Genomic DNA, 11,734 nt, shown 5'->3' on the forward strand with positions numbered 1-11,734 from the left:
ACCAATGCAAAAGAGATCCTCTTTCTCTGCATCCTTGCCAACATCTGTTGTTGCCTGAATTGTTAATGTTAGCCATTCTGACAGGTGTAAGGTGGTATCTCATGGTGGTTCTGATTTGTATTTCCCTGATGATGAGTGATGTGGAGCATTTTTTCATGTGTTGGTTGGCCATATGGATGTCTTCTTTGGAGAAGTGTCTATTCATGTCTTTTGCCCATTTTTTTCATGGGGTTTGTTTTTTGGGTGTTGAGTTTGATCAGTTCTTTATAGATTTTGGATACTAACCCTTTATCTGATATGTCGTTTGCAAGTATCTTCTCCCATTCTGTTGGTTGCCTTTTAGTTTTGCTGAGTGTTTCCTTTGCTGTGCAGAAGCTTTTTATTTTGATGAGGTCCCAGTAGTTCATTTTTGCTTTTGTTTCCCTTGCCTCTGGAGACGTGTTGAGTAAGAAGTTGCTGTGGCCAAGGTCAGAGATGTTTTTGCCTGCTTTCTTCTCGAGGATTTTGATGGCTTCCTGTCTTACATTGAGGTCTTTCATCCATTTTGAGTTTATTTTTGTGTCTGGTGTAAGAAAGTGGTCCAGGTTGATTCTTCGGCATGTCGCTGTCCAGTTTTCCCAGCACCACTTGCTGAAGAGACTGTCTTTGTTCCACTGGATATTCTTTCCTGATTTGTCAAAGATTAGCCAGCTATACGTTTGTGGGTCCATTTCTGGGTTCTCTATACTGTTCCACTGATCTGAGTGTCTGTTCTTGTGCCAGTACCATACTGTCTTGATGATTACATCTTTGTAGTATAGCTTGAAGTCTGGGATTGTGATGCCTCCTGCTTTGGTTTTCTTTTTCAAGATTGCTTTGGCTATTCGGGGTCTTTTCTGGTTCCATACAAATTTTAGGATTGTTTGTTCTAGCTCTGAGAAGAATGCTGGTGTTATTTTGATAGAGATTGCGCTGATTATGTAGATTGCTTTGGGTAGTATCAACATTTTAACAATATTTGTTCTTCCTATCCAGTAGCATGGAATCTTTTTCCATATTTTGGTGTTGTCTTCAATTTCTTTCATAAGCTTTCTGTAGTTTTCAGTGTATACATTTTTCACCTCTTTGGTTAGATTTATTCCTAGGTATTTTATGGCTTTTTGTGTAACTGTCAATGGGATCGATTCCTTGATTCCTCTTTCTGTTGCTTCATTTTTGGTGAATAGGAATGCAACTGATTTCTGTGCGTTGATTTTATATCCTGCACTTTGTTGAATTCATGAATCAGTTCCAGCAGTTTTTTGGTGGAATAAATAAAAAATTTATAAAATAAAAAATTTAATAAAATAATTTTTTAATAATTTAAAAATACATAGGGGCGCCTGGGTGGCGCAGTCGGTTAAGCGTCCGACTTCACCCAGGTCACGATCTCGCGGTCTGGGAGTTCGAGCCCCGCGTCAGGCTCTGGGCTGATGGCTCAGAGACTGGAGCCTATTTCTGATTCTGTGTCTCCCTCTCTCTCTGCCCCTCCCCCGTTCATGCTCTGTCTCTCTCTGTCCCAAAAATAAATAAACGTTGAAAAAAAAAATTAAAAAAAATAAAAATACATATATAGTTACATATGTATGTGTGTGTATATATATAATATATATTATATATAAATATATATAATATATATAAATATATAAAAATACATATAATATATATAAATATATATAATATATATATAAATATATATAAATATATATATATTTAAAAATACACACACAAAAAAGCGAATAAATGATGCTAGATCCTAGGTGTGTTTTTGTCTGGGTGTTGAAAGTGGTTTGACAGATTAGAGAAAAAAAGGGGGGGGGAGAAAAAAAAAGGAAATCATTTGAGAATTTGAAAAAATGAATACACTGAAGTAGACTAAAATGAGATGATGGGAGTAATATAGAATTTGAAAAAATTTACACAAAAGTAAAGAATATAGTAGAAAAAAATTAAAGAAAAATATTTTTAATAAAAATTAAAAATAAAATTAATTTTTTTCTCTTTCTGTATTGAAGAAAAAGAAAAGAAATGAAAAAGAGAAAAAAGAGAGAAAGAAAAAAGAAGGAAATTGTTTTAAAATTTGAAAAAGTGAATCCACTGAAGTAGACTAAAATAAAATGATGGAAGTAAAATAGAATTTGAAAAAATTTACACAAAGGTAAAAAATATAGTAAAAAATTAAAAATATTTTTAATAAAAATTGAAAATAAAAATAAATTTTTTTCTCTTTCTGTTTTCAAGAAAAAGAAAAGAAGTGAAAAAGAAAAAAAAAGAAAGAAAATTGAATAGATGGATCTGCTAACAGATTGCAATAGGACTGAAATTACTTAGTTTTTCCCTAGAAGTCAGACTATGAAGCGCTTTATAGTCCATAAACTAAGTAGGCGGTGAGACCTGTGTTTGAAGAGCGAGGTTGGCGAGGTTGGCGGGGCTCAGTGTAATGGCTCTGCTCTCCACTAGATGGCACTGCTAGCCTACCGGGGTGGAATGTTATGGTGCTGGCAGGTCCGCAGGTCCGTGTGAGTATGCGCATGTGCGGGAGCGGTGAAAATGGCATCACCCAGCTACCTGGTCTAGTATCGGAAGTCTGTTCTCCCCAGTCAGCAATCTCACACCCGTCCTTTGTCTTCGGTTTTCTTCCACTCCCCGCTTTTTCACTCTCCGTGATCAAGCCCCAGGCAGTACCTCTCTCCCGAGTTTTGTCTCAGATGCAGCTGTTTTCCCTGGCCCCTTACTTCTAAAGGAACTGCGGCTTTGACCTGCTCCGCCCCTCTGCAGGAGGGTCTCACAGAGCAATGGCCGAATGTCAGCTGCACCCAGGAACGCTTGCTGGACCCTGCTGCTGCTGGTGCCCCGAGACTGCAGCCAGGTGCCAGCCCACCCCAGGAAAAGGTTCGTGAGATAGTTTAGCAGCAGCTTTTCAGGGATTATGGAAAATCACAACACACATCTGGCACCAGGCTTCACCCTTAACGACCTTGTTCCAGCACCAGCGAATGTGGCTGTTTTCTGGGGTCTGCTGGGACCAGGTGGCTTTAACCGTCTCTACCAAATGTCCTTGCAGCAGTGGAACAGCTTTTTCCCGTGTGCCCCACCAACCTCCCAGACCCCACTCTGCTCCTGGGGATTCGCCCTTCCCACCAGGTACCACCAGGTATCGAGCTGTGGAGTTGTAGCCTTTGCGCTCCCCTTGTTTACAGTCTTAATGGAACTTAAACCCTCTCCTTTCTCCTTTCTCCCTTTTTAGTTTTGTCCCTGTGGCTGTTTCCAATTTTCTGCTTTCTCTCCAACTGCTTTTGGGGACAGGTGCTTTTCCCGTATTCTCCCCTCCCCTGCTCCCATCTCCATCCTCTCTCCACCTGCAAAAGCACCTCCCTTCCTGCAGCTTCTCCCTCCCCAAGTTCACCTCTCCGTGCCGCGTACCTGCTGGGTTCTGTGGTTCAGGTTGTGCAGATTGTTGTGTTAATTCTGCAATCAGTTTTCTAGGTGTGCAGGATGGTTTAGTGTTGGTCTGGCTGTATTTCATGGACGCGAGACACACAAAAAACTTCCATGCTGTTCCGCCATCTTGGCTACTCCCCCCCACACTAGTTCCTTTTGAATGACTTCCCTCAGCATGATTGTTCCAGTGGACAGATTATCCAAGAGAATGACGGATGAAGAGGTCCTGGGAGCTGACTCCAAGTTTTGGATTGGGAGGAATAGGTCTCATGCCCTCACACAGGCTCTTCAGCAAGAACCACCCCCCCACCCATGGGTGCTTTTTTGGATTTCTTCCTGCTAGGTCTTTTTTCCATTTACCATTCTTGCGATAGGCTGGTGTTTGAGCAGGGAAAGTCCTAGGGTGCCCCTTCTCATGAGTTTGGGCAAGCCCTTTGCCCTGAGCAGTTTCTCCTCTGGACCCTGTGATGCTATCACCGCCCCCATCACTCTCAGGATCGGTCAGGCAGGCCCTCCTCTTCTGCATCTCAGAATTAACATGGAGCCGAGTGGCTGTGGTGGCCTTATGTTTTCTGGGTGCGCTGTGGGAGAGACTGGTGAGGCAACAGTTGTGGTTTCCCTTCCAGGGGTCTACGCCATGCTCGTTTAATCTGTGGTTGTCGTCAATGACAGAGTCAACGCCTGGAGGCTCAGCCCATGGTGTCCCCGGCTGCTTCCTGTGGGCCACACTGTCAGGGTATCACTCCTGGATTTGGACCCACTTGTGTTCTAGACAGTCCTAGAATGGGCTGGTATCCTCCTTCTACTGGGATTGCTATTCCGTGTTGAGGCCTCATATGGGTGTCTCATTTGACTTGTTTTTTTCTCCATGTCTTATGTTTTCAGTTGCAAGGAGATTCCTTTGTTCCTTGAGTGGTGAATGCTCCCAGCTGCAGGTAGATTCCAGTAAGCCTGTTGGGACAGCTTGAGGAGAAGTTATGTGAGATATCAGAGGCAGGGGGTGTACAGAACCCCCAGCACGGGGGTGAGCCAGCCATCTAGGCGTCACTGAGAGTTTTCCCTGGTGTTTCTGATGAAAGACATTTGGGTTGTTTCCAGGTTTTTGTAGTTATGAATAGAGCTGGTTTAAACATTTGGGTACAGGTTTTTGTGTGAACTTAAGTTTTCATTTCTGTAAGGTAAACAGTCTGGGGTAGGATTCTAGGTCATACAGTAAGTGTATATTTAATTTTCTAAGAAACTGCCAACCTCTTTTCTAAAGTGGCTGTACCACTTTGCACTCCCCTAGCAACGGATGAAAGTTATGCAAGCCCTGTCAGTCCCTTGGGGTCCGATTCAGCCTGCAGACAGTCCAGATCTCTGCGGTGTCGACAGGCCCCAGTACTTCTTGGAGGCCAGGCTGGCAGGGTAGGCTGACCACTCTGTCCACGTCTCCGGTTGTCCAGCTTCCCGGGAAGAAAAGCTGCCGTCTAAATGTGCTGTCCCAAGGGGTCAGGAGTGTGTGGGGTCTTAGCAGCAATTCAGTGTGTGCTCTGGTCTCCTAAGCAGACATCACACATAATGTCCTGTTCTTTGTATTTCATGTTTAAAACTACTTAATTATACAAATATAAAATGAGATTTAGGGCTAAAAGAAAAAAACACATCTTTTAATTATCATTGTAGCATAAGTTCTTTCATTTTTGAGATCTTTCTGATTTTTTCTCTTAAAAATTTGTCAGACGGGGTGCCTGGGTGGCTCAGCCGGTAAAGCATCTGACTTCGGCTCAGCTCATGATCTCACAGTTGGTGGGTTTGAACCCGATGGGCTTTGTGCTGATAGTGCAGAGCTTGCTTGGGATTCTGTGTCTTGCTCTCTCTCTGCCCCTCCCCCACTTGTGCTTGCGCTCTCTCTCAAAAATATATAAACACACACACACCCAAAAAAACCTAAAAAAAACTAAAAAAAAATTTCAGACTTATGCCTGTTTTTTTCTTTCTTTAATGGTAATTTAGGGGTGGCTGGGTGGCTCAGTCGGTTAAGTGTCTGACTCTTGATCTCAGCTCAAATCTTGATCTCAGGGTCATGAGATCCAGTCCTGTGTTGGGCTCTGCACTGGACATGAAGCCTACTAAAAAAAAAAAAATGGTAATTAAAAATTTTTTTCACAATCATGTTTTATTTGCATCACAAGTATATATCACAAACTATTTTATACATTGTGTGGGCATTAACATAGATCTATTTATTTTAAAATTTCTTTTTAACGTTTATTTATTTTTGAGACAGAGAGAGACAGAGCATGAACAGGGAAGGGTCAGAGAGAGGGAGACACAGAATCTGAAACAGGCTCCAGGCTCTGAGCTGTCAGCACAGAGCCCGACACGGGGCTCGAACTCACGGACTGCGAGATCATGACCTGAGCCGAAGTTGGCTGCTTAACTGACTGAGCCACCCAGGAGCCCCAGATCTATTTTTCAAATAAAATTTTCTTTTAAATCATAAAAATTATAATATTTGCTATTGCTTTTATATTTTTGTATTTAGAGTGATTTTCACCAGGTCCTTTTTATTTCTTCCTATATCTTCAACTTTCTGTCTATTGTCCTATTTTTATTGTTCATTATTTACTGAAAAATGTTTATTCATTTATTTTGAGAGAGGGACGTTTGGAGAGGGGCAGAGAGAGAGAGGGAGAATGCGAGAATCCCAAGCAGGTCCTATGCTGTCAGCACAGAGCCCAACAGGGGGCTTGATCTCATGAACCATGAGATCGTGACCTGAGCCAAAGTCAAGAGTTGGATGCTTAACCGACTGAGCCACCCATGCACCCTATTTTTTACTTTTCTTATTTCTTTGTAAAAGTGTTTATTAATTTTGAGATCTCTCTCTCTCTCTCTCTCTCTCATTTGGGCTGCTTCCGTACCTTGGCTATTGTAAACAATGCTGCAATAAACATAAGGGTACATGTATCTTTTCAAATTAGTGTTTTCATTTTCTTTGGGCAAATACCCGGTAGTGAGTAGTGAAATTACTGGATCTTATGGTATTTCTGGTTTTAAGTTTCTGAGGAATCTCCATACTGTTTTCCACAGCGGCTGTACCAATTTACCCACTTACACTTGTTTTACACATAGAGTTAATTACCAGTCTTGTATATTACGCGTGCTTTTTTTTTTTTTTTTTTTTTTTTAACACCTGTACTGACCAGTGGCAAAGCTGGAAGCTGTGAACTGTGGGCTTGCAGGCTATAGGAGGATGGAGGTGCTGGGTTCCCTGTGGGCAGCAACGGCAGCTCTTTCCTGCCTGGGGCCAGGCCTGCCTTCTCAGGCTTTTTAGGGACTGTAGTGGGACCTGTTTGGAGGTCCTTGAATTGCAGGTTCCTGGAGTCTGCTCAGCTCAGAGTGTTGCAGGTCACTTGGAGGAGGAAATGTTGGAGAACTTGGGCCAACTCAGATATCCTTCTGGAAGACCTGAGACATCGTGTCATTTCTGGAGGAAGATCACAGTTGAATTTGGGTGGCTCTGATGTAGTTCACAGATTGGGCTGACACTGATGGTTTGGGGGCTCTCCCCTCAGCTAGAATGGTCCTGCCCCACCTACAACTTTGTTTTGACGGCTGTAACAGACGGACCCATTTGGAGGACTTCTAGGTGTCATCCCTCCCCCTTGCTCCTGACCTCTTGTGCTTGGGAAGTTTTATCCTCCCCACTTTTCCATCTTGGCACATGGTTCCCTGGCTGCAGACCCAATATTGAGAGAGATGATAATGATGAGGTAGAAGTGGGTGTAGGGACTCGAGATAACAACAGCCTAAGCCTGGGGTCATCTCTGGAAACAGTCATGGGGAGTTTGCTATGGTGCATCTCTGCTCTGAACTGCAGTAGCTGAGACACAGGTTTTGAGGAAAGAGGAACATTGAGAGGAGGAGGAGGAAGAAAAGGAGGCAGAAGGTAAATTAGTGCCAGCATTACTTTGGATGTTAAATCCAAAGTGTGCAGATCAAATTTTTTTCTTCAATAATCCATAATACCACACAGTGCACAGGGAGATAAGTAGGCAAGATTATTAATCTGGTAAGAAAGGAGCCCAGAACAATTCTTCATTCAAGCCATAGAAGGATATCTGGACTCCTCCGTCAGAGCAGACCAGCTCTGTGGGAGAGAGAAGAGTCTCACGCACGTAAGTATGCTGAAGGCAGCATTTTTATTGAAGTTTGCTGGGGATACAATCAGTAGGGGCTTTGTGTGCCTCTGAGAGCCTCCCTGGGCTCAGGCTGGGGTCAGGTTCTGTGGAACCCAGGGCTACTCAGGGAGGCCTCGGGCTTTGGGATTCTCACGTAGGCTGGTCAGGCTTCTGTGGCTACTGTTTCTTCAAGATTTCATTAATCCAAGGCACATATGGGGAGATTCGAGTGAAGACAGCAGGGGGTTTTGCATCTGTACGTCCATAAGACACAATACCTTGGGCCACCCCTGCACAAAAAAGGGGGCCCCCAGAATCCCCCTGTGGGTTAGAGAAAGCAGATCATGAACAGGGAACGTCCTTCTCACCCCACTGTCACTTCATCTGGGTTCTATCAGCAACCTGGCTAGTGCCAAGATACCCTAGAGTCAGATCAGGAATCCTGGCTCCTCATGGAGTCATAAGTTAGGGGTTTAATGTCTCTGGCATGGAACCATAAACCTAGATCCTGTTCTTTCCATCTCTTCCTTTCTCTCCTGAAGACCTGTCAGCCAGGTCTTCAACTAGATGAGAGGGTCAGAGGCAGGCCTTGGGTATGTGAGGATGGAACCCAGAAGGAGGGTTCTAGTTCCCATGGTGCTAGAAACCCACAAGCTCAGACACCAGTCACTGTACTAGGGGACTTCGTGACCCCACATCCTCCCAGGAGGATGCTGTCTCCCAGGGACCGTTGTGAGGAGAAAGTGTAGGTGTGTGGTCACCTTGTATGCCGATCTTGTCTTCCTGGGATTGCCCACACAGATTTGTAATTTATGGCTGTAAAACGTATAGTGGTTGCAGGCCTTGGCATCCATGAGTCTCAACCTCACCTCCCTCAGAGTATCTGACACCGACTCCATCACTCCCGTTCTTCCCCAGCCAGCTGCCCTGCACATTCTCCCAGGTGGAATGAAGGTAGACCAGTGGGCAGGGAGATTGTCCCCATGGCGTGGGTCAGCTTGGCTCTCGTTTGTAGCCGTGAGGGAGGGAGAGTACATGGACCTCCAGTCCCAGAGAAAGTGGGGGGTGTGCTGTGGTAGAGGCTCCCTGGGCAGGGCCAAGAGTTTCTCCCCAGTGGGATGGTGATGACATGGAGTGGGATGAGGGTGGGTCCCGAGGACATGGGTTGGACAAGGGAGAATGAGAAATGCACAGGTTAGGAGAAAAGTTCAAGAAGGGGGAATGGGAAAGTGCTGGAAGGCTAATGGCACCTTTAGTAACATGATGTCCTTAAGGTTGGTAAAAAAGTTGTAATTTGGGTGAACTATTTGTTCTGAGACTTCCAGCTTCTGCCATGTGGATTCTTCCTGTTTTATGTCATGAGATCCCAGAGTGACGGTAATTTTCCTGTTGAGAAGGAGGAGAGAGGCAGGAAAAGGTGCTGGTCTTCTGAAAAGGGTTCATTCTGAGCAAGGAGACATCAGGCTCTCTTCTTTCCCAGTACAAGGCAAGACCTGAGGAACTCAGGTCTTAACTGAGGACACAAGTCCCCCCCTCCCACCCCGGGATCATAGTGGGTTCCGGAAGGGCCAGGCCCTGGCAGCTGCATGGGACTGAGCGAGCTCAGCTGGCTGGCATCAGGACAGAAAGGCAGTGTTAGCTTGCTGTGACCTGGCTGGTCTTTGGAGGTGGAGACAGCAAATGAAAATGGGCTGGTCCCTCCCAATATGCATTGCTGATCATCTTGAGCTGAGCAGGACACAAGAATTTCTCCTTAGGCCACTTTGAAGTTGCGTGTAACTCTGGCACCTACAGCTCCTCACGTGAAAAGAGAGTAGGTCAAAGTTTTCTTACCTTCCTTTACAATGAGCGGCTGTCATCACAAATTCTTGGCTTATGAGAAACCCACCACAGCTGGCAACATAACCCTGGTCAGTGATGATTTCCAGATAGGCCATGTAGGGGCAGGGGTGTGGCGTGGACTCAATGCCACTGATGATCTCCACTGAAACAGAGAACCCCAGGTCCCTAAACACAGGCTCCCTTGCCTTGGGATAGAGCACTGGGTGAGGGAAAGGAAGTGGAAGCTGAGGACCCACATAGCTTTTCCCTTACTTCTAATGGAGCTCAGACCTCTGTGTGCCCTTTTTGCTGGTTTCTTGACCCTAATCCGCCTTGTCAACCGACCCTCACCCTACTTTCAGAACATGATGGTTAGTCTTGATTCTGAGCTGTCATTGAAATGTTTCTTCAGGTCTCTATCCTGACCTCTTCCACCTGAGAGCAAGCACCAAGAAGGACCATGAATCAGAATTGTGGCTATTTTCGGGAAAGTGGGTTAGGAGGAACTTCCAAAGACAGTTTTCTGATTCTTTCTCCACCCAAGTCTTCTCATCCCAGGGAAACTGTCATCAACTGCAGGGAAAGAGTCTGACCCTTCCAGGTGGAGATTTCCCACTAGAATACTTGTCATGGAACCTGTAGCCTGACTTAAGGGCTTCTTTGACAGGTGGTTACACCCTAGACTCACCACCTCCAGCTTCAGGAGGCAAAAGAAAGGCCAACAAAAGGAGTAGGACCTGCATTTTCCCAGTGACAGTGTCCATGGTGAGCTTCTTCTGTCCCTGCCCTCCCTTGCCCCTGCTTTTATAACCCCAGAAGTAGAAGGAAGAGGAGGACTGGAAACCACAGAAACCACCTAGTCACATTTTTGTCTTTCACTTTGGCCTGGCTAGCTTCCTCATCAGAAAGTCTTATGACCCTTCTCTCTGCTCTGCTGGTGTCGAGGCTATGGTCAGAGCCCAAGAATTCTGTTTACTGGGACGAGGCATGCACCTTTCTCATCTAATGCAGTTCTCTTGAGGCAGCATAGTAACACAGATGAAGGGGTTTTAATTTTTTAAAATTGTATTTATTTTTATTATTGAAGTATAGTTGCCATATCATGTTATGTTAGGTTTCAGGCATACAACACAGTGACTCAACAATTCTGTACGTTACTCAGTGCTCTCCATGATAAGTGTACTCACCATCCATCACCATACAGTATTATCACAGTCTGATTGACAATATTCCCTATGCTGTACTTTCTCTCTTCAGGACTGATTTATTTCACAAAATATAAATAAGAATGTATAAATATATGTAAAATTTATTTATAAAATATAAGGATGTATAAATAAAATATATTTATAAAATATAAATATAAATTTTATAAATAAGGAGGTTTATACTTCTTAACCCCCTTCACCTGTTTTGCCCATTCCCCACTGACTTCTTTTCTGGCAACCACCAATTTGTTCTCTGTATTTAAGAGTCTGTTTTTGGGGCACCTGGATGGCTCAGTTGGTTAGGCTTCTGACTCTTGATATTAGTTCAGGTCATGATCTCACAGTTCCTGAGATAGAGATCCAAAATACGTCAGATCTGAAACTCGTACTTTTTCCATTCCACTAATCTGAACAACAAGGAATGTGGGATGAAGGGTTAGTCTAGTAAATGGAGAAAGGAATGGAATGTATCAAGAAGAACACTTGTGTTCTCTAGAGGCTGTTGGGGTTTTCCCCTTGTGCACTGAGGGTCATACTTGGTTTGGTAACAAAATGATATCTCAGTTGTCATTATTTGAGATATTACTCTAGGCTTTCATTCTTTTATGTGCCTTGAGAAAGAAAAAAGTTGTTCTTGATTAAATAATAACATGCCATTGGTTACAAGATTCATTCTTATTGTAAAGGGGTTAAAATGTAGAATATTGGGTATCTTGGAATCAATGAAATATGGCATATTCCAAGCACGTCCTTCACCCTGACACCAATCCTGAGAACTATTATTGTTTCCATTTAACAGATGAGGAAACTGAGGCTCATAGAATTTGAGTCACTTGACAAGATGTCAAAGCCAATACATATCAGAACTAGGTGTCAAACTCCATATCTTCCATATATGGATATATCTTTCCATATATCACCCTGCTTTCCTAGACCGTAAAAACAAAACAACAACGAGAAGGATCTAGAGAGGCTTTCTTCACCAATATCCACAGTTTTAGAAGATGCAGTCCTTTTAAGAAATCCATTATTTTACATTATTCATAGTGGCTCTGCTTTCCTTAATTGAACTCTAAATAA

General features: G+C 43.8%; 1 protein-coding gene across 1 annotated transcript; it reads right to left on the reverse strand.

Moving 5' to 3' along the window:
- Positions 1 to 7,727: 7,727 nt before the first annotated feature.
- On the reverse strand, positions 7,728 to 10,189 carry LOC121031254 (mast cell protease 4-like). Its single transcript, XM_040476441.1, is given in 6 exon segments — positions 7,728 to 7,946; positions 8,387 to 8,586; positions 8,589 to 8,641; positions 8,877 to 9,011; positions 9,459 to 9,609; positions 10,135 to 10,189. Coding segments are annotated over 6 exon segments (738 nt in total). The 3' UTR covers positions 7,728 to 7,802.
- Positions 10,190 to 11,734: the final 1,545 nt, after the last annotated feature.

This window comes from Herpailurus yagouaroundi, unplaced genomic scaffold (genome assembly GCF_014898765.1).
Source record: "Herpailurus yagouaroundi ecotype Mexico unplaced genomic scaffold, PumYag 141, whole genome shotgun sequence".
Taxonomy (NCBI): domain Eukaryota; kingdom Metazoa; phylum Chordata; class Mammalia; order Carnivora; family Felidae; genus Herpailurus; species Herpailurus yagouaroundi.